Genomic DNA, 23940 nt, shown 5'->3' with positions numbered 1-23940 from the left:
GGGTGGGGACAGTTCAAGAGCGGGAAACTCAGAGTGGACCCATGTACATACAGTTGACTACACTCATGGAAATGTTAATTCTTTGAACATGCACAGTCGCTAATTCGAAAATACATTGCAATTTACATATTTACGAGTGTATGCCTTTGTTGTTTCTCGCTGTGGTCGCCAATCCATCTGCTGGATAGTTAGTCTACAGAAAGTCTCTGGTTTGTCCACCAGAGATCGAAGTCTTTCGTAGTTGTAGCTTGTTATAATGGATAAGTCATAGTACCATTCGGTCGTTTGAATGGATGCGTTTACCAGACTAAAGTACTTAAACAGCTGCAGACTGAATAATCGGTCTTTAGTTTGTAGATTTCACAACCATTTCAGCGTGGGGATGAGCCCCACGTTCTCTGGTCTTGTCCTTCGGGAGAGTTGTAGTTTAAACCATTTTGCAACATCCAGCTCACACCTTAGTCTTCTTGGTCTATAGAGTGGTAGCCATCCCTGCGTTCTCTTGACTAAATGTACATTTTGTCATGAGTCCTTTTATTAACTCTGTGGAAAGGGGGCGTTCCATGACGTTTGGGTATAATGTCTGGCCACTGACTGAGCATAAATTACTATAAAAAACGATTCTAATTTAGAAGACTAACATCACATTATCTTTCCAAAAGTATTCTTATACTTAATCATTTATTTTATACAACATTTCGATGCAAACCCCATCATTGAGAAGTGTATACAAATACAGAAACAGTAATGTGTTGTCTCGTGTCCTTCATGGGGTCACCAAATGAAACAAACTCGACATGACTGTTCCCTTAAGTGTCCACTGTCACGTTCCTGACCTGTTTTATGTTATTTTTGTATGTGTTTAGTTGGTCAGGGCGTGAGTTGGGGTGGGCATTCTATGTTTTGTTTTTCTATGTTTAGGTGGTTGGTAATTAGCCTTATATGGTTCTCAATCAGAGACAGGTGTTTGACTTTTCCTCTGATTGAGAATCATATATAGGTTGGCTGTTCACACTGTTTGTTTGTGGGTGATTGTCTTCCGTGTCTGTGTCTATGCACCACACGGGACTGTTTCGGTTTGTTTGTTCGTTCGTTCGTTTTGTTGTAGTCTGTACCTGTTCGTGCGTTCTTCGTGTTACATGTAAGTTCTCATAGTTCAGGTCTGTCTACGTTTTCGTTTTGTTATTTTGTAATCATTTCAAGTGTTCTTCGTGTTTCGTCTTCGTCTGTAATTAAATCATTATGTATTCACAACCCGCTGCATTTTGGTCCTCCGATCCTTCTCTCCTCTCCTCGTCCGAGGAGGAGGAAGAACTAGACACCCGTTACATCCACGGATCACTCCAAGTGTTTGGAATACAGAAATACTGTTCAATTATTCAACCTTTTGATGTCAGAGTTTGGCCAAGTGTCTCTCTGTGTTCCACAGTCACATTCCAATCTGAATACTACAGAGCCCAGAAGCAGAGTATTTTATGACCGCCATAAAGCTGTGGAGGGTAAAGGGGCCTATGACCCCCCCCGGGCAGTCATAACAATCTCTACTATACTCTCATACAGCACAGTCTTTCATATCTGACTAGCCTGTAGCAGTGGTGGTATTACTCCGGGATTCATCTCTCTCCTCCTCTCTCCCCACACAGCAGGAGATAGGACTATAGCAGTGGGTGAACCCAGCTCCCAGCTCCCTTGTGGCCCTCTCCCTCTGTTCTCCTCTATCCCGTTTAGCTCTGTCCCATCGGTCCCTCGGGGCCCCCATACAGCTACAGCTGCCTGGCTCTCTGTGCCTTTTGTAATCAAAGCTCCATGGGCCAAACATTTTCACCGCTTATCAGTGGAATGGGAACATAATGCCTTTCCCGGTAACACGGATCCATAATTAACCATTTATTAAGCATTTTATAAAGTGTGTGTTTACCATTTATGAATTAATAATTACTTCCACATTAATAAACCATTTACTAATCATTAGTAAAGTATTTTTGTGGTCTCTAATCAAAAGTGAGTGCTATTTATACTTTCTAAGTGTCTTGAGTGACCGGTGTAATTTGTCACAACAAGATGGGTATGCCGTTGGTAGACATTCCAGCAGTACCTGGTGATAGAACCAACACACAACACAGGTTGTTTAAGGAACTAAATATACATGTCTGAATAACTAGCTTACTAACATTACACATGTGGGAGTCATGTTTAATACATGGTGAGCAAACCGTTTATAAATGCCTTATAAACGGTTTTATAAATGCCTTATAAACGGTTTATTATTAATAAAGTGTTCCCCTTTTCTGTTTAATGCTTGTGTTGGCATGCCAGGCCAGCCGGGACCCACCGTATGTTGTAAAAGCTGCTGACAGCGGCCCACACGTCCCTGGTAGGGGATTAGTGGTGTAACACACATTAATAATCCTACATTCTGCTGACATGGGGGGGTTGCATGCCTGAAGATGACACAGCACTTGTACTACTACAGACAACCTTGACTCCTCGACAACCCCTCATAGCCATACACACACACACACACACACACACACACACACACACACACACACACACACACACACACACACACACACACGTGCACACACACACACACACACACACACACACACACACACACACACACACACACACACACACACACACACACACACACACACACACACACACACACACACACACACACACACACACACACATTCCCATGCAGAGAGTGGTGCTGCTAAGGTTCTGTGTCCCAGTGGCGTGACAGAGCAGTGGTGTGTGGTTGGCCAGCAGAGGCTCAGCTAGCGCCATCCTGTGGACTGTGTGGAATCCTAACGGAGGTGGCTGGCGGTGGCGTGGCTCTCTGGGTCCGGTATGGCCCTTCTCTCTCCTCTCTATCCTTCCATCTCTCTCTCTTTCTGCATCTCTCTCTTTCTGCGTCTCTCTATCTTTCTACCTACCTCTCTCTCTCTCTGCTCCTCTCTCTACCGCTCTGTCTCTCTCTCTCTGTCTCTCTCTCTCTCTGGCTCTGACTCTCTCTCTGCCTCTCTCTCTCTGGCTCTGACTCTCTCTCTCTCTGCCTCTCTCTGTCTCTCTGTCTCTCTCTCTGGCTCTGACTCTCTGTCTCTCTCTGCCTCTCTCTCTCTGCCTCTTACTCTCTCTCTGCCTCTCTCTCTCTGCCTCTGACTCTCTCTCTCTCTCTGCCTCTCCCGTCTCTTTCTTTCTCTCTCTTTCTTTCTCTCTGACTCTCTGCCTCTCTGCTTCTGCCTCTCTCTCTCTCTCTCTCTCTCTCTCTCTCTCTCTCTCTGCCTCTCCCGTCTCTTTCTTTCTCTCTCTTTCTCTCTGACTCTCTGCCTCTCTGCTTCTGCCTCTCTCTCTCTCTGCCTCTCTTTGTCTCTCTCTGTCTCTCTCTCTACATCACTCCCTCTCTTTACAGTATCCTGTCCCTGTCTTCCTATGCTGGCCTGCCTATGCAGTCTGGCCCCACTCCTCTCAATCCATCTCTCTCTCTCTCTCTACCTCTCTATTTCTCTCTCTCTCTCTACCTCTATCTACATCTCTCTACCGTTCTCATTAAACATTACACTCACAAAAGTTTAAACAGATAAATATACGTTGTATTTACAATGTTATTTGTGCTCCACTGGTTTCCCTTTTCTTATGGCAACGGGACACAAATATTGTTGCTGTGATTGCACACTGCTGTATTTTGCCTACCAGATAAGGGAGATTATCAATGTTTGATTTGTGGGTCTGTGTAATCTGTGGGAAATATGTATCTCAAATGTGGTCATAAATTTGGCAGGAGGTTAGGAAGTGCAGCTCAGTTTCCACCTAACTTTGTGGCCAGTGTGCACATAGCCTGTCTTCTCATGAGAGCCAGGTCTGCCTACGGGGGCCTCTCTCAATAGCAAGGCTGTGCTCACTGAGTCTGTACATAGTTAAAGCTTTCCTTAAGTTTGGGTCAGTCACAGTGGTCAGGTATTCCTGCCACTGTGTACTCTCTGTTTAGGGCCAAAAAAGCATTCTAGTTTGCTCTGTTTTTTTGTTGATTCTTTCCTGTGTTTCAAATAGTTATCTTTTTGTTTTCTCATAATTTGGCTGAAGCTAAATGTGTTTTTTGTCCTGGGGCTCTGTGGGGTCTGTTTGTGTTTCAGAGCAGAGCCCCAGAACCAGCTGGCTGAGGGGACTGTTCTCTAGGTTCATCCTTCACAACCATAGAGAGCAATGGGTTCGATAACAGATCCTTATGGGGATGTTGAGTGTTATGTTCCTTTTGGTGGCGTAGAAGACCCGTCTCTCATATCGTTCACAGCCTTGTGGAAGTTACCTGTGGTGTTAAGGTTTAGGCTAAGTTAGTTATAAATTGTTGTGTTCTCTAGGGCAACAGCATCTATATATAATTTGTATTATTTGTCTTGGCTACTGGACCATTTTTGGAACCTCATTATTTTGGTCTTACTGAGATTTACTGTCAGGGCCCATGTCTGATAGAATCTGTGCAGAAGATCTAGGGGCTGCTGTAGACCCTCATTGGTTGGGGACAGAAGCACCAGATCATTAGCAAACAGCACACAGTTGACTTCAGATTCTAGTAGGGTGAGGCCGGGTGCTGCAGACTGTTCTAGTGCCCTCGCCAATTCATTGATATGTATGTTGAAGAGGGTGGGGCTCAAGCTGCATCCCTGTCTCACCCCATGGCCCTGTGGAAAGAAATGTGTTTTTAGCCAATTTTAACTGCACACGTGTTGTTTTTGTACATTGATTTTATAATGTCATGTGTTTTCCCCCCAACACCACTTTCCATCAATTTGTATAGCAGACCCTCATGCCAAATTGAGTCAAAAGCTTTATTGAAATCAACAAAGCATGAGAGGACTTTGCTTTTGTTTTGTTTGTTTTTCAGTAAGGGTGTGCAGGGTGTGTACACGGTGTGTCGTACGGTATTTTGGTAAGAAACCAATTTGACATTTGCTCAGGAAACTGTTTTCTCTGAGGAAATGTTGGAGTCTGCTGTTGATGATACTATAGCGGATTGCTGCTCACGCATATTCCACAGTAATCAAATTTGTCTCCACTTTTGTGGATTGGGGTGATCAGACCTTGGTTCAACATATTAGGGAAGATGCCAGAGCTGAGGATAATGTTAAAGAGTTTAAGAATAGCCCATTTGAATTTGTGGTCTGTATATTTGATCATTTCATTTAGTATACCATCAACACCACATGCCTTTTTGGGTTGGAGGGTTTGTATTTGGTCCTGTAGTTCATTCAAAGTAATTGGAGAATCCAGTGGGTTCTGGTAGTCTTTAATAGCTGATTCTAAGTTTAGTCAATTATAATGTATATGTTTTAGCACTTGGTTCTTTGTTATATGGCAAAAAGGTTAGAGAAGTGGTTTTTCCATACATCTCCATTTTGGATAAATAGCTCTTCAGGTTGTTGTTTGTTCAGTGCGTTCCAATTTTCCCAGAAGTAATTTGATTCTATGGATTCTTCAATCACATTGATCTGTTTTCTGTCATACTGTTCCTTCTTATTCTTAGTGTATTTCTGTATTATTTTAGTGATTCACCATAGTGAGGCGTAAGCTCAGGTTTTCTGGTTCTCTGTGTTTCTCTCTCTCTCTACATCTCTCTCTCTCTACATCTCTCTCTCTCTACATCTCTCTCTCGCTCACTCTCTCTCTCTCTCTACATCTCTCTTTCTCTACATCTCTCTCTCTCTCTCTCTACATCTCTCTCTCTCTCTCTCTCTCTCTCTCTCTCTCTCTCTCTCTCTCTCTCTCTCTCTCTCTCTCTCTCTCTCTCTCTCTCTCTCTCTCTCTCTCTCTCTCTCTCTCTCTCTCTCTCTCTCTCTCTCTCTCTCTCTCTCTCTCTCTCTCTCTCTCTCTCTCTCTCTCTCTCTCTCTCTCTCTCTCTCTCTCTCTCTCTCTCTCTCTCTCTCTCTACATCAGTCTCCCTCACCCTATAGTTTCCCGTCCTGTCATAGATAGGGGCTGTATTGTGTCTCGTCTCAACAGTATGAGCTGACTAAGCTGGCTCTGTGTTCTGTTGAGACCATAGAAGCCAGGCAGCCAGTCACGTCTCTCTCTCTGCCCAGCATGACAGCTGGCAGCTGGATCGATATCAGACGTAGAAGGTTGTGGAACAAGGTTAAATGGATATGCTAAAGATAACATGGTTAATAATGTTGATCGCACATTCAGGTCATTGGCACATGTATTGCAATTTACACTTTAGACATTTGGCAGACAAGCGACTTACAGGAGCAATTAGGGTTAAGTGCCTTACTCGAGGGAACATCGCCAGCGACCTTTCAATTACTGGCGCAACGCTCCCCGTCTGGACTACCCATCCCGGATCCGGGATCATTCTCATCAGAAACGCTGACTAGCATAGCCTAGCCTAGCGCCACAGGGATATCAGTAATATTTTTGCAGAGGTGCTCTTTGAAGATGCTAGAACAGTCCACGTTTACTTTTCCTCTGCAAACAAAGTGAGTAATGAATAGTCTGACAACCCCATAGTCTAAAAGTTGCTCTATTTACCTAGATCCCGACTGGCGCAGCGGTCTAAAGCACTGCATCTCAGTGCAAGATGCGTCACTGCAGTCCCTGGTTCGAATCAAGTCTGTATCACATCCGGCATTGATTGCGCGTCCAATAGGGCGGCGCACAATTGGCCCAGAGTTGTTCGGGTTTGGCTGGTGTAGGCCGTCATTGTAAATAGTTGGTTCTTAACTGACTTGCCTAGTTAAGTAAAATATGTGTGAAGCATGCATTCTGACAAGCAGTCACAGGGAAAACAGCTGTTTTAATGGCTGTTGTTAAAAAAGCGGGAGAGCCCAGTTTTTACGTTCCTCAACTCCTAAATATGTGCGAACGGCCCCATTTTAAACCCAGGGTGTTGAGCATCGGCATGGTTACTGCTCTGAGTGCATAGGGGAGAGTAGGGCTAAATGTAACACGGGTCAATTGTAGGGTAACTTGGGGTAAAACTCCCCCCTATCTCAAACATCCTGTCCAATCTTATGTCCAATCCACTTTGTGTCAGCGGAGCCAAGCTGGCCACTTGATGGCTGAGTGAATGTGATGTGTCCAGAAGGCCACAGCTCTTTATGCAAAGCTTGTCTCCAGGAGCCAGAAAAAAAGGAATACAACAAGGGAGGAGGGGAGGGAGAGAATGTGAATCAGACTCTCTGCTGGGCTCTCAAGCCTCTCTCTGGGACATCATAAGATTGGGTGTGCTTCCCTGTTTCTCTCTGGGACATCATAAGATTGAGTGTGCTTCCCTGTTTCTCTCTGGGACATCATAAGATTGGGTGTGCTTCCCTGTTTCTCTCTGGGACATCATAAGATTGGGTGTGCTTCCCTGTTTCTCTCTGGGACATCATAAGATTGGGTGTGTTTCCCTGTTTCTCTCTGGGACATCATAAGATTGGGTGTGTTTCCCTGTTTCTCTCTGGGACATCATAAGATTGGGTGTGCTTCCCTGTTTCTCTCTGGGACATCATAAGATTGGGTGTGCTTCCCTGTTTCTCTCTGGGACATCATAAGATTGGGTGTGCTTCCCTGTTTCTCTCTGGGACATCATGAGATTGAGTGTGTTTCCCTGTTTCTCTCTGGAACATCATAAGATTGAGTGTGTTTCCCTGTTTCTCTCTGGGACATCATAAGATTGGGTGTGCTTCCCTGTTTCTCTCTGGGACATCATAAGATTGGGTGTGCTTCCCTGTTTCTCTCTGGGACATCATAAGATTGGGTGTGCTTCCCTGTTTCTCTCTGGGACATCATAAGATTGAGTGTGTTTCCCTGTTTCTCTCTGGGACATCATAAGATTGAGTGTGTTTCCCTGTTTCTCTCTGGGACATCATAAGATTGAGTGTGTTTCCCTGTTTCTCTCTGGGACATCATAAGATTGGGTGTGCTTCCCTGTTTCTCTCTGGGACATCATAAGATTGGGTGTGCTTCCCTGTTTCTCTCTGGGACATCATAAGTTTGGGTGTGCTTCCCTGTTTCTCTCTGGGACATCATAAGATTGGGTGTGCTTCCCTGTTTCTCCATAGAGTATCCATGTTTTCTTCCCCAGCGATTACTCTGGCAGGTGCTGCCTTGGTCATGTACTAGGAATGACAGATATGTGTTGGAATTCCTATGTTAGAACATAGAGAGAAATCAATTCATCATAGTGTTGGAATGTCCAATACTTTTGGAGGAGCTCTTTGTGGAAAGGGATACTTGTCCAGTATGTTCCATGTATGTGCTCCAGGTTGGTGTTTCCGTTGGGGTAACGTAGAACACAGTCCACTAGTTCTAGAGGTGGGACACAGCAGGAGAATGTTTGGTATTTACAATTTTTGTGATTTATCCAGAGCGACTTACAGTAGTGAGTGCAGACATTTTTGTAATGTTTTTGTAGTAATTTGATAGAACAGTGAATTTAAATGCTTATTTAAGTGGTTTTAAATCCTTCACTGAATGTATTTAATACCCTTCGTAAACCTTCAGAATGTATTTAATACCCTTCGTAAACCTTCAGAATGGATTTAATACCCTTCGTAAACCTTCAGAATGGATTTAATACCCTTCGTAAACCTTCAGAATGGATTTAATACCCTTCGTAAACCTTCAGAATGGATTTAATACCCTTCGTAAACCTTCAGAATGGATTTAATACCCTTCGTAAACCTTCAGAATGGCTTTAATACCCTTCGTAAACCTTCAGAATGGCTACTGGATATGAAATGGTAGAAGTGTTTTGAAATGCAGCCTGTTTTATTGCATGGTGTCTACACACACACAAAAAAATGTAAGATATTGATTCAACGTACAATTATAAAACAACCTGCTACAGTACGATTGTGAGTTTGCTCAACAACATTTTCACACACAAACATTTTGTTGTGAGTTTGCTCAACAACACTTACACACACACATTTTTGTTGAGCAAACAAACTCACAATCCTATTGCAACTTGTTGCCGTACATTGAATACATTTAACATTTAAAAAAATGGTTGTATTTTTACATTGTATTAGCATGCTTGGCTGCCTTCTCATGAGCCCAGGCACAAGGTGTGTGCAGCTGCTGTTCTCTGTCTCTCTCAGATAGAATAATACACCTCCTGAGGTTTGGCCCAGAACTGCTTCCTGTGGTTGTTTGTTCAGAGATGTGTCTTAAAAACTTCTTCTGGCTGCAAGCCCGAGGTCGGTACACTTATGACAACAGCCAGCTCAAGTGCAGGGCGCGAAATTCAAAATATATATTTTAGAAATATTTAACTTTCACACATTAACAAGTCCAATACAGCATTTGCAAGATAAACATCTTGTGAATCCAGCCAACATGTCCGATTTTTTAAATGTTTTACAGCGAAAACACCACGTATATTTATGTTAGCTCACCACCAAATACAAAAAAGGACAGACATTTTTCACAGCACAGGTAGCATGCACAAAACCAACCTAACTAACCAAGAACCAACCAAACTAACCAAGAAACAACTTCATCAGATGACAGTCTTATAACATGTTATTCAATAAATCTATGTTTTGTTTGAAAAATGTGCATATTTGAGCTATAAATCAGTTTTACATTGCAGCTACCATCACAGCTACCGTCAGAAATAGCACCGAAGCAGCCAGAGTAATTACAGACACCAACGTCAAATACCTAAATACTCATCATAAAACATTTCTGAAAAATACATGGTGTACAGGAAATGAAAGACAGGCATCTTGTGATTCTAGCCAATATTTCCGATTTCTTAAGTGTTTTACAGCGAAAACACAATATAGCATTATATTAGCTTACCACAATAGCCAGAAACACAAGCCATTCCCCAGCAGCAAAAGTTAGCGATCGTAACAAACCAGCAAAAGATATATAATTTTTGACTAACCTTGATAAGCTTCATCAGATGACAGTCCTATAACATCAGGTTATACATACACTTATGTTTTGTTCGAAAATGTGCATATTTAGAGCTGAAATCAGTGGTTATACATTGTGCTAACGTAGCATCTTTTTCCCACAACGTCCGGATATTTTCCTGACACTCACATATTCTGACCAAATAACTATTCATAAACATAACTAAAAAATACATGTTGTATAGGAAATGATAGATACACTAGTTCTTAACCTCTAACACCTCCCAAACCCGGATCCGGGATCCCCCCCATCAAAAAAGCTGACTAGCATAGCCTAGCCTAAAGCCACAGGGATATCATATAATAAAATGTTCATGAAATCACAAGTCCAAGACACCAAATGAAAGATACACATCTTGTGAATCCAGCCATCATTTCTGATTTTTAAAATGTTTTACAGGGAAGACACAATATGTAAATCTATTAGCTAACCACGTTAGCAAAAGACACCACTTTTTTACTCCACCATTTTTTTACTCCATCAGTAGCTATCACAAATTCGACCAAATAAAGATATAAATAGCCACTAACCAAGAAACAACTTCATCAGATGACAGTCTGATAACATATTTATTGTATAGCATATGTTTTGTTAGAAAAATGTGCATATTTCAGGTATAAATCATAGTTTACCATTGCAGCCACCATCACAACTCTCACCAAAGCGACTAGAATAACTACAGAGACCATCGTGTATTAGCTAATTACTCATCATAAAACATTTCTTAAAAATACACAGCGTACAGCAAATGAAAGACACAGATCTTGTGAATCCAGCCAATATTTCAGATTTTCTAAGTGTTTTACAGCGAAAACACAATATAGCGTTATATTAGCTTACCACAATAGCAAACATCACAACAGCATTGATTCAAGGCAAAAATAGCGATAACGTATAAACCACCAAAATATATTAATTTTTTCACTAACCTTCTCAGAATTCTTCAGATGACAGTCCTATAACATCATATTACACAATGCATATAGAGTTTGTTCGAAAATGTGCATATTTAGCGGCACAAATCGTGCTTATACAATGAGAATAGTGTCCAAAACCTCAAGCAATCTGTCCGGCGCCATCTTGGAGAGGCACCTATTCTAATCGAAAACTATTCATAAACTTGACTAAAAAATACAAGTTGGACAGCAAATGAAAGATAAATTAGTTCTTAATGCAATCGCTGTGTTAGATTTTTAAAATTAATGTTACTGCGCAATACAGCGTGCGCCAAAGCGAGACCGCACCATAATTCATGGCGGAATTATTATTTGACATTTGTCAACATAAGTACGAATTAACAGCATAAAGACTGCTTACTATTAGCTGAGCTTCCATCAGAATCTTGGGCAAGGTGTCCTTTCTCCAGAACAATGGTCTTTGGGTTGAAAGATGTCCTCTTCTCCTGTCGAAATAGCAGCTAACGATAGCCACCCACTGGAGACGTGTCCAACTCGTGAAAGCGCATGACAAAGAAATCCCAGAAAATCGCAATAAACTGCTATAAACTGCTATAAGTCGGTTTAAATTAACTACCTTATGATGTCTTTAACACCTATAACGAATAAAAACATGACCGGAGATATAGAACTACTAAAACGAAAGCGTTTGCAGGACGCCATTGTGATGTCTTCTTGCGCCAGGCGCACCGTTGAAAAGGACGGTACTTCCATTCCACGGTCTTATATAGGGTCCCAGATTGCGCAATCCACTCCATTCAAATTCTCCCCGCTTACTGACATCTAGAGGAAGACGTATGCAGTGCATGTAGCCCGATGGCTTACATGGGGACTTATAAACTGACCTCAGAACAGGGACCTCGATTTCTGAAATCTCACTCCCTGACAGGAAATGTGCTGCAGAATGAGTTCTGTTTCACTCAGAGAAATAATTCAAACGGTTTTAGAAACTAGAGAGTGTTTTCTATCCAATAGTAATAATAATATGCATATTGTACGAGCAAGAATTGAGTACGAGGCAGTTTAATTTGGGAACTCATTTTTACAAAGTCGAAATGGCGCCCCCATAGGCTCAAGAAGTTAATGCAATCGCCGTGTTAGAATTCTAAAAATAACTTCATTACGATATGCAGTTTACGTTATGGCGAGAGCGTGCCCAAAACCTGGCCGCAAACTACTAGTACACATGTACGACAGATATATGAAATAACATCATAAAATGGGTCCTACTTTTGATGATCTTCCATCAGAATGTTGTACAAGGGGTCCTTTGTCCAGAACAATCGTTGTTTGGATTTAGAATGTCCTCTTCTCCAGTCAATTAGCACGGAAAGCTAGCAAAGTGGCGCGAAGCTCTCCTTCCTGAACATACGCAGACAAAGCAACACGCCTAAACACGCCTAAAACTATATTGAAAAAACATACTTTACGATGATATTGTCACATGTATCAAATAAAATCAAAGCCGGAGATATTAGTCTTCTATAACGACAGCTTTACAGAAGGCAATACCAGGTCCCTTCTCGCGCGCTCCAGAAAACAGGAAACTGGTGACAGGTCATACAAAGAGCTTTTATTTGACCCCAGATCAAGTTATACACTCCATTTCTTCTCTCACTGCCTGTCGACATCTAGTGGAAGACGTATGAAGTGCATGTATACTGATATATATCAAGGACATTTATAGGCAGGCCCTAGAACAGAGCATCAATTTCAGATTTTCCACTTCCTGTCAGGAAGTTTTCTGCAAAATGAGTTCTGTTTTACTCACAGATATAATTCAAACGGTTTTAGAAACTAGAGAGTGTTTTCTATCCAATAGTAATAATAATATGCATATTGTACGAGCAAGAATTGAGTACGAGGCCGTTTGAAATGGGCACCTTTTATCCAGGCTACTCAATACTGCCCCTGCAGCCCAAACAGGTTAAACCACATCCTCTGTTTTATATTTAGAGTACATGAAGGCCATGTACTCTAACGCTTTAAAGGGGTTAATAGTTCAATTATGCAAGCTCATCTTTTCTAACCACTCTGCCCTTTTATCCAATCAGAGACTATGTTATGGTATGCCTACAGAGCTGTCTAACTAACTACTCTGCCCTTATATCCAATCAGAGACTATGTTATGGTAGACCTACAGAGCTGTCTAACTAACCACTCTGCCCTTTTATCCAATCAGAGACTATGTTATGGTAGACCTACAGAGCTGTCTAACTAACCACTCTGCCCTTTTATCCAATCAGAGACTATGTTATGGTAGACCTACAGAGCTGTCTAACTAACCACTCTGCCCTTTTATCCAATCAGAGACTATGTTATGGTAGACCTACAGAGCTGTCTAACTAACCACTCTGCCCTTTTATCCAATCAGAGACTATGTTATGGTAGACCTACAGAGCTGTCTAACTAACCACTCTGCCCTTTTATCCAATCAGAGACTATGTTATGGTAGACCTACAGAGCTGTCTAACTAACCACTCTGCCCTTTTATCCAATCAGAGACTATGTTATGGTATGCCTACAGAGCTGTCTAACTAACCACTCTGCCCTTTTATCCAATCAGAGACTATGTTATGGTAGACCTACAGAGCTGTCTAACTAACCACTCTGCCCTTTTATCCAATCAGAGACTATGTTATGGTAGACCTACAGAGCTGTCTAACTAACCACTCTGCCCTTTTATCCAATCAGAGACTATGTTATGGTATGTCTACAGAGCTGTCTAACTAACCACTCTGCCCTTTTATCCAATCAGAGACTATGTTATGGTAGACCTACAGAGCTGTCTAACTAACCACTCTGCCCTTTTATCCAATCAGAGACTATGTTATGGTAGACCTACAGAGCTGTCTAACTAACCACTCTGCCCTTTTATCCAATCAGAGACTATGTTATGGTATGCCTACAGAGCTGTCTAACTAACTACTCTGCCCTTTTATCCAATCAGAGACTATGTTATGGTAGACCTACAGAGCTGTCTAACTAACACTGGTCTGTGTTGTTTCCATGTTGGTATTTTTTATTTAACTAGGCAAGTCAGTTAAGAACAAATTCTTATTTTCAATGACGGCCTAAGAACAGTGGGTTAACTGCCTTGTTCAGGGGCAGAACCGCAGATTTTTGCCTTGTCAGCTCGGGGATTCAATCTTGCAACCTTTCGGTTACCAGTCCAACGCTCTAACCACTAGGCTACCTGCCGCCCATGTACAGAGCTGTGTCTAACCACTAATGTCTGTCTTTCCTCCCCCTCTCTCTCAGAGATGTGGTACTGGGTGTTCCTGTGGTGTCTGTTCTCCTCTCTGTTGGTCCACGGGGCGATGGGCCTGCTCATGTTGGTCATGTTGCAGCGCCACAAGAGGGGTCGCCTCATCACCTTGGTCCTGGTCAGTCTGGGTTGCCTGGCCTCCCTGGCTGGAGGGGTCATCACCAGTGAGTCATGGGAAGATGTTGAGTGTGTGTGTGTGTGTCTGTCTGTCCCAGCTTATGTATGCCACCCTCCTCTGTCGATCTGCTGCCCTCTGTCTGTCTGTCTGTCTGTCTGTCTGTCTGTCTGTCTGTCTGTCTGTCTGTCTGTCTGTCTGTCTGTCTGTCTGTCTGTCTGTCTGTCTGTCTGTCTGTCTGTCTGTCTGTCTGTCTGTCTGTCTGTCTGTCTGTCTGTCTGCTGTCGTCTGTCTGCTGCCCTCTCTGTCTATCGATCTGCATATCTGCATATCTGCATATCTGTCTGTCTGTCTGTCTGTCTGTCTGTCTGTCTGTCTGTCTGTCTGTCTGTCTGTCTGTCTGTCTGTCTGTCTGTCTGTCTGTCTGTCTGTCTGTCTGTCTGTCTGTCTGCCCTCTTCCTGTCTATCGATCTGCATATCTCTCCGTCTGTCTGGCTTTCTATCTACTTGTCCTCTCTACACATGCCCAACATCTTTAGCTCAAATATCATCTTTCTGTCTGAAGAGTGGTACATAGTACTGCGTCTGTATGTGTAAATAGACCTTAGTCTATGCATGTGTCCTAAATGGCACCCTATTCCCTACCTAGTGCACTACATTTGACTGGGGCCGTAGGGCTCTGGTCAAAGCAGTGCGCCTAATACAGATGTTAGATCTTATTTTGACCCAGTTTGCTACAGCAGGAAAATAATCCTGCAGCAACAGGAAATGATTATGTGGATTATAATTAGATCCTCCATCTGTAGGGAATAGGGTGTCATTTGGGGCGCTGTTTGTGAGCTACGTGGACTAGGACCGGAGCTACTGATGACAGGCCAGGATGAAACACTCAATCACAGAGGCAAGCTAAGCCAAAAATAGAACAGACCACTTTATTATTAATATGGAAGCTCGCGGAGAGAGCAAACTATTGACTGTGCATTGTGTGTACGCTTTAAACAGCTCGAAAGCAAGCCCCGTGTTGCAGCAACCCCGTGCCAAGAGTGATAGAAGGTGAGGTTATTTAGTGGTCGACCGGCAACAGTCAGACATCAACAACTTTGAGCCATTTTATAGGCTAATCTCTCCCAGTGTCCCTTGTCTTGACATCGTTGTTTGTTGTTGACTCAAAATAAGATTTGTATCTAAAGGTCTTGAGCTAAAACATATGTATATTTTTATTGAACTCAAGACAGTTGGACTTTTGAGACCCTCTTCAGTTCTGACCGTTTCCATGGCGATGGTCCTAATGACGTATAGTGAGAGAGAGAGAGAGAGAGAGAGAGAGAGAGAGAGAACTGCGTCCTAAATGGTACCCTATTCCCTACATAGTACACTACTTCTTGACCAGGCCACATAGGAAGTAGGGCTCTACAGTATGTAGGAGGTAGGGCTCTACAGTATGTAGGAAGTAGGGCTCTACAGTATGTAGGAAGTAGGGCTCTATAGTATGTAGGTAGTAGGGCTCTACAGTATGTAGGAAGTAGGGCTCTACAGTATGTAGGAAGTAGGGGTCTACAGTATGTAGGAGGTAGGGCTCTACAGTATGTAGGAAGTAGGGCTCTACAGTATGTAGGAGGTAGGGCTCTACAGTATGTAGGAAGTAGGGCTCTACATTATGTAGGAAGTAGGGCTCTACATTATGTAGGAAGTAGGGCTATACAGTATGTAGGAAGTAGGGTTCTACAGTATGTAGGAAGTAGGGCTCTACAGTATGTAGGAAGTAGGGCTCTATATTATGTAGGAGGTAGGGCTCTACAGTATGTAGGAAGTAGGGCTCTACAGTATGTAGGAGGTAGGGCTCTACAGTATGTAGGAAGTAGGGCTCTACATTATGTAGGAAGTAGGGCTCTACAGTATGTAGGAAGTAGGGCTCTACAGTATGTAGGAAGTAGGGCTCTACAGTATGTAGGAAGTAGGGCTCTACAGTATGTAGGAAGTAGGGCTCTACATTATGTAGGTAGTAGGGCTCTACATTATGTAGGAAGTAGGGCTCTACATTATGTAGGAAGTAGGGCTCTACAGTATGTAGGTAGTAGGGCTCTACAGTATGTAGGAAGTAGGGCTCTACAGTATGTAGGAAGTAGGGCTCTACAGTATGTAGGAAGTAGAGCTCTACAGTATGTAGGAAGTAGGGCTCTACAGTATGTAGGAAGTAGGGCTCTACATTATGTAGGAAGTAGGGCTCTACAGTATGTAGGAAGTAGGGCTCTACAGTATGTAGGAAGTAGAGCTCTACAGTATGTAGGAAGTAGAGCTCTACAGTATGTAGGAAGTAGGGCTCTACATTATGTAGGTAGTAGGGCTCTACATTATGTAGGAAGTAGGGCTCTACATTATGTAGGAAGTAGAGCTCTACAGTATGTAGGAAGTAGGGCTCTACAGTATGTAGGAAGTAGGGCTCTACATTATGTAGGAAGTAGGGCTCTACATTATGTAGGAAGTAGGGCTCTACATTATGTAGGAAGTAGGGCTCTACATTATGTAGGAAGTAGGGCTCTACATTATGTAGGTAGTAGGGCTCTACATTATGTAGGAAGTAGGGCTCTACATTATGTAGGAAGTAGGGCTCTACATTATGTAGGAAGTAAGACTCTACATTATGTAGGTAGTAGGGCTCTACATTATGTAGGAAGTAGGGCTCTACATTATGTAGGAAGTAGGGCTCTACAGTATGTAGGAAGTAGGGCTCTACATTATGTAGGTAGTAGGGCTCTACAGTATGTAGGAAGTAGGGCTCTACAGTATGTAGGAAGTAGGGCTCTACAGTATGTAGGAAGTAGGGCTCTACATTATGTAGGAGGTAGGGCTCTACAGTATGTAGGAAGTAGGGCTCTACAGTATGTAGGAGGTAGGGCTCTACAGTATGTAGGAAGTAGGGCTCTACATTATGTAGGAAGTAGGGCTCTACAGTATGTAGGAAGTAGGGCTCTACAGTATGTAGGAAGTAGGGCTCTACATTATGTAGGTAGTAGGGCTCTACAGTATGTAGGAAGTAGGGCTCTACAGTATGTAGGAAGTAGGGCTCTACAGTATGTAGGAAGTAGGGCTCTACATTATGTAGGAGGTAGGGCTCTACAGTATGTAGGAAGTAGGGCTCTACAGTATGTAGGAGGTAGGGCTCTACAGTATGTAGGAAGTAGGGCTCTACATTATGTAGGAAGTAGGGCTCTACAGTATGTAGGAAGTAGGGCTCTACAGTATGTAGGAAGTAGGGCTCTACAGTATGTAGGAAGTAGGGCTCTACAGTATGTAGGAAGTAGGGCTCTACATTATGTAGGTAGTAGGGCTCTACATTATGTAGGAAGTAGGGTTCTACATTATGTAGGAAGTAGGGCTCTACAGTATGTAGGAAGTAGGGCTCTACAGTATGTAGGAAGTAGGGCTCTACAGTATGTAGGAAGTAGGGCTCTACAGTATGTAGGAAGTAGAGCTCTACAGTATGTAGGAAGTAGGGCTCTACAGTATGTAGGAAGTAGGGCTCTACATTATGTAGGAAGTAGGGCTCTACATTATGTAGGAAGTAGGGCTCTACAGTATGTAGGAAGTAGAGCTCTACAGTATGTAGGAAGTAGAGCTCTACAGTATGTAGGAAGTAGGGCTCTACATTATGTAGGTAGTAGGGCTCTACATTATGTAGGAAGTAGGGCTCTACATTATGTAGGAAGTAGAGCTCTACAGTATGTAGGAAGTAGGGCTCTACAGTATGTAGGAAGTAGGGCTCTACATTATGTAGGAAGTAGGGCTCTACATTATGTAGGAAGTAGGGCTCTACATTATGTAGGAAGTAGGGCTCTACATTATGTAGGAAGTAGGGCTCTACATTATGTAGGTAGTAGGGCTCTACATTATGTAGGAAGTAGGGCTCTACATTATGTAGGAAGTAGGGCTCTACATTATGTAGGAAGTAAGACTCTACATTATGTAGGTAGTAGGGCTCTACATTATGTAGGAAGTAGGGCTCTACATTATGTAGGAAGTAGGGCTCTACAGTATGTAGGAAGTAGGGCTCTACATTATGTAGGTAGTAGGGCTCTACAGTATGTAGGAAGTAGGGCTCTACAGTATGTAGGAAGTAGGGCTCTACAGTATGTAGGAAGTAGGGCTCTACAGTATGTAGGAAGTAGGGCTCTACATTATGTAGGAGGTAGGGCTCTACAGTATGTAGGAAGTAGGGCTCTACAGTATGTAGGAAGTAGGGCTCTACATTATGTAGGAGGTAGGGCTCTACAGTATGTAGGAAGTAGGGCTCTACAGTATGTAGGAGGTAGGGCTCTACAGTATGTAGGAAGTAGGGCTCTACAGTATGTAGGAAGTAGGGCTCTACAGTATGTAGGAAGTAGGGCTCTACAGTATGTAGGTAGTAGGGCTCTACAGTATGTAGGAAGTAGGGCTCTACAGTATGTAGGAGGTAGGGCTCTACAGTATGTAGGAAGTAGGGGTCTACAGTATGTAGGAAGTAGGGCTCTACAGTATGTAGGAAGTAGGGCTCTACAGTATGTAGGTAGTAGGGCTCTACAGTATGTAGGAAGTAGGGCTCTACATTATGTAGGTAGTAGGGCTCTACATTATGTAGGAAGTAGGGCTCTACATTATGTAGGAAGTAGGGCTCTACATTATGTAGGAAGTAAGACTCTACATTATGTAGGTAGTAGGGCTCTACATTATGTAGGAAGTAGGGCTCTACATTATGTAGGAAGTAGGGCTCTACAGTATGTAGGAAGTAGGGCTCTACATTATGTAGGTAGTAGGGCTCTACAGTATGTAGGAAGTAGGGCTCTACAGTATGTAGGAAGTAGGGCTCTACAGTATGTAGGAAGTAGGGCTCTACATTATGTAGGAGGTAGGGCTCTACAGTATGTAGGAAGTAGGGCTCTACAGTATGTAGGAGGTAGGGCTCTACAGTATGTAGGAAGTAGGGCTCTACATTATGTAGGAAGTAGGGCTCTACAGTATGTAGGAAGTAGGGCTCTACAGTATGTAGGAAGTAGGGCTCTACATTATGTAGGTAGTAGGGCTCTACAGTATGTAGGAAGTAGGGCTCTACAGTATGTAGGAAGTAGGGCTCTACAGTATGTAGGAAGTAGGGCTCTACATTATGTAGGAGGTAGGGCTCTACAGTATGTAGGAAGTAGGGCTCTACAGTATGTAGGAGGTAGGGCTCTACAGTATGTAGGAAGTAGGGCTCTACATTATGTAGGAAGTAGGGCTCTACAGTATGTAGGAAGTAGGGCTCTACAGTATGTAGGAAGTAGGGCTCTACAGTATGTAGGAAGTAGGGCTCTACAGTATGTAGGAAGTAGGGCTCTACATTATGTAGGTAGTAGGGCTCTACATTATGTAGGAAGTAGGGTTCTACATTATGTAGGAAGTAGGGCTCTACAGTATGTAGGAAGTAGGGCTCTACAGTATGTAGGAAGTAGGGCTCTACAGTATGTAGGAAGTAGGGCTCTACAGTATGTAGGAAGTAGAGCTCTACAGTATGTAGGAAGTAGGGCTCTACAGTATGTAGGAAGTAGGGCTCTACATTATGTAGGAAGTAGGGCTCTACATTATGTAGGAAGTAGGGCTCTACAGTATGTAGGAAGTAGAGCTCTACAGTATGTAGGAAGTAGAGCTCTACAGTATGTAGGAAGTAGGGCTCTACATTATGTAGGTAGTAGGGCTCTACATTATGTAGGAAGTAGGGCTCTACATTATGTAGGAAGTAGAGCTCTACAGTATGTAGGAAGTAGGGCTCTACAGTATGTAGGAAGTAGGGCTCTACATTATGTAGGAAGTAGGGCTCTACATTATGTAGGAAGTAGGGCTCTACATTATGTAGGAAGTAGGGCTCTACATTATGTAGGAAGTAGGGCTCTACATTATGTAGGTAGTAGGGCTCTACATTATGTAGGAAGTAGGGCTCTACATTATGTAGGAAGTAGGGCTCTACATTATGTAGGAAGTAAGACTCTACATTATGTAGGTAGTAGGGCTCTACATTATGTAGGAAGTAGGGCTCTACATTATGTAGGAAGTAGGGCTCTACAGTATGTAGGAAGTAGGGCTCTACATTATGTAGGTAGTAGGGCTCTACAGTATGTAGGAAGTAGGGCTCTACAGTATGTAGGAAGTAGGGCTCTACAGTATGTAGGAAGTAGGGCTCTACAGTATGTAGGAAGTAGGGCTCTACATTATGTAGGAGGTAGGGCTCTACAGTATGTAGGAAGTAGGGCTCTACAGTATGTAGGAAGTAGGGCTCTACATTATGTAGGAGGTAGGGCTCTACAGTATGTAGGAAGTAGGGCTCTACAGTATGTAGGAGGTAGGGCTCTACAGTATGTAGGAAGTAGGGCTCTACAGTATGTAGGAAGTAGGGCTCTACAGTATGTAGGAAGTAGGGCTCTACAGTATGTAGGTAGTAGGGCTCTACAGTATGTAGGAAGTAGGGCTCTACAGTATGTAGGAGGTAGGGCTCTACAGTATGTAGGAAGTAAGGGTCTACAGTATGTAGGAAGTAGGGCTCTACAGTATGTAGGAAGTAGGGCTCTACAGTATGTAGGTAGTAGGGCTCTACAGTATGTAGGAAGTAGGGCTCTACAGTATGTAGGAAGTAGGGCTCTACAGTATGTAGGAAGTAGGGCTCTACAGTATGTAGGTAGTAGGGCTCTACAGTATGTAGGAAGTAGGGCTCTACATTATGTAGGAAGTAGGGCTCTACAGTATGTAGGTAGTAGGGCTCTACAGTATGTAGGTAGTAGGGCTCTACAGTATGTAGGAAGTAGGTCTCTACAGTATGTAGGAAGTAGGGCTCTACAGTATGTAGGAGGTAGGGCTCTACAGTATGTAGGAAGTAGGGCTCTACAGTATGTAGGAGGTAGGGCTCTACAGTATGTAGGAAGTAGGGCTCTACAGTATGTAGGTGGTAGGGCTCTACAGTATGTAGGAGGTAGGGCTCTACAGTATGTAGGAAGTAGGGCTCTACAGTAGCGATAGGAGGGTAGGGGCTCTACAGTATGTAGGAAGTAGGGCCTCTACAGGTATGTAGGAGGTAGGGGCTCTACAAGTATGTAGGAAGTAGGGCTCTACATATGTAGGAAGTAGGGCTCTACAGTATGTAGGAAAGTAGGGCTCTACAGTATGTAGGTAGTAGGGCTATACATTATGTAGGAAGTAGGGCTCTACAGTATGTAGGAAGTAGGGCTCTACAGTATGTAGGAAGTAGGGCTCTACAGTATGTAGGTAGTAGGGCTCTACAGTATGTAGGTAGGGCTCTACAGTATTAGGAAGTAGGGCTCTACAGTATGTAGGAGGTAGGGCTCTACAGTATGTAGGAAGTAGGGCTCTACATTATGTAGGAAGTAGGGCTCTACAGTATGTAGGAAGTAGGGCTCTACAGTATGTAGGAAGTAGGGCTTATGTAGGAAGTAGGGCTCTACAGTATGTAGGAAGTAGGGCTCTACAGTATGTAGGAAGTAGGGCTCTACAGTATGTAGGAAGTAGGGCTCTACAGTATGTAGGAAGTAGGGCTCTACATTATGTAGGAAGTAGGGCTCTACATTATGTAGGAAGTAGGGTGCCACATCCAGAGGTGAGTAAACACAGTATGTGTGCAGACGCTCACTCATGCCCCCACTGACTGCGTGTAGCCACGTATTATTACAGCAGGTAGCCTAGTGGCTAGAGTGTTGGGCCAGTAACCGAAAGGTTGCTAGATCGAAACCCCGAGCTGACAAGGTAAAGTTCTGTCGTTCTGCCCCTGAACAAGGCAGTTAACCCGCTGTTCCTAGGCCGTCATTGTAAATACGAATTTGTTCTTAACAGACTTGCCTAGTTAAATAAAGGATACATTTAAAAAGTGATACGGTCAGCTTACAAAGGGCCTTCTTTTAATGCTTCTACTAAAACTGTCCATGTGGGAGAGTGTAAAGACACAACATTAGATTCCAGTAGGGAGCTGCAAGGATACGAGGACAGGCTGAGAATAAGGAGTCATTTTTCTCTTTCTGTCATTCATTTTTCTTTGTGCTTGGAATGGAATGCTGGAATGCTATTGAACAATCTGGGGTGCAGTCGACAAGGCTTGGCAGGCTGGTGTATGTTAGGATATGTGTGTTAATAGTCTTATTAATGACAATCTGTATGTGGGTGTGTCTCTTTCCCAGGTGCGGCGGTGGCGGGGGTGTACAGGGTGGCAGGGAAGGACATGGCCCCCCTCCAGGCCCTGGTGTTTGGAGTGGGCCAGACCACCCTCTCTGTCCTCATCTCCTTCTCACGCATACTGGCCACTCTCTGAAGAGACGACCCTTCCACACAGATGGACAGAGACTCACTGACGGATGGATAGATAGACACACACACAGGAGAGGAGGGAGAGACTGGGCACGTGTTGGAGACCATGGTTCACATCCTACCAGTTACACTCGCCAGCGACAGATAACAACACAGCCAATGGGTGAACTGTGGTGACAGTTAACTTCATGTTGTATTTGGAGGAAAACAAACACAGTAAATGAGCTGAAGACAGTGGTCTCCCAGCAGTTCCAGACATTGAGGGAGGGATGCCGAAGAGATAGTACCCCTCCCCAGTGGCTGTGTTCTGCCACTGCTGCCCTCACTAGTTCCCCCTCTGCTGCAGTACGACATGGGACGTCAATGCAGGTCTCAGTTCTCTGTGTCAAAGAAGCACTTCATACGGCTCCCCACCAGGTGGCGATGTCCGCAGCCTCCGTCAAGTGTCAAGTCAGTGAAACCACATCCTGGACTGAAGGCAATGTCTTGGGTGTTTTCAGAATTGTCCGTTCTATGTGCCAATGGCCTCTGGGACTTAGCTCCAGTGTTGTCAAGAGAGATGCTTTCATGGCCATCTCCACAGACTCTCCTTGAAGGTTTTCTGATGCACTTGTGGTGGGAAAACCACCCACATTTTTTACAGTAAAGAAAAACACGACGACAACCTGTATTTAATTGGTCCTTGAAGTGCCAGGGTATGCTGATGAGGGCCATGTCCAGAACAGAGATGGACCTTTTGAAGACCGATCGTCATTCTGACATGCCAGAGAGGATGTCAACCGAACCACCTTTCAGTGTTAAAAAAACAACAACCACGAAACAACTGGTTCTTCTGCCTGTGGACATCTTTATGACTCCTCCTTCTTGTGAAGTCGACTACCGCAGCAGTGTTTCTGTTGGCAACATACTCCTGCATGTTTCCTCTTTTAGGGGAAAGAAAGAAAATGACAAAATGGCTTAAGCCTTTACACTTTCTAAATGTTGACGATCCCCCTTGTTTACCTAAAAGGTGTCTGAATAGGGAGTATTGTTCAGGTGCCCGTAGTTCAAGGTTACTATGGAGATAGAACCACTATCTCTGTTTGACCTTTGCCAATTCATGTCTCGACCCGTCCAGGTTGTCCAACATACTCTGAGGCAATAGCAACTCTGGCTATGAAGCTAGGCTGGAGAGGGTCAGAGTTGAGGAATCTTTCACTACCTGGTTCTTACAGAGTTTTATGGAGGTAAACTAATGTCTTAACTGAAGTTAAGGGATGCAATGTCCTGGTAGTAGCTGGCTGCTTGAGAATAGTTAAGATAGAGAATCTCTTGGAAAGGTTTCTGTCTCTGTGTTGTGGTGCAGATGTACTTTTAAAGGCACAGTGCAG

The 23940-nt window shown here is 43.5% G+C and overlaps 1 protein-coding gene across 1 annotated transcript in view; it reads left to right on the top strand.

Annotated features, from left to right (window-relative positions):
* The window catches only part of LOC120022003 (transmembrane protein 170B-like), a 28957-nt gene extending 6383 nt beyond the window's left edge, over positions 1-22574 (top strand). The window contains exons 2-3 of the mRNA XM_038965805.1: positions 14136-14306; positions 22444-22574. Of these exons, the coding sequence (XP_038821733.1) occupies positions 14136-14306; positions 22444-22574 (302 nt within the window). The remainder of the gene's footprint in view (positions 1-14135; positions 14307-22443) is intronic.
* Positions 22575-23940: the final 1366 nt, after the last annotated feature.

Source organism: Salvelinus namaycush, chromosome 27, assembly GCF_016432855.1.
Source record: "Salvelinus namaycush isolate Seneca chromosome 27, SaNama_1.0, whole genome shotgun sequence".
NCBI lineage: Eukaryota > Metazoa > Chordata > Actinopteri > Salmoniformes > Salmonidae > Salvelinus > Salvelinus namaycush.
Note: the sequence above shows the minus strand (reverse complement) of the source record. Positions and strands in the feature narration are given on the sequence as shown.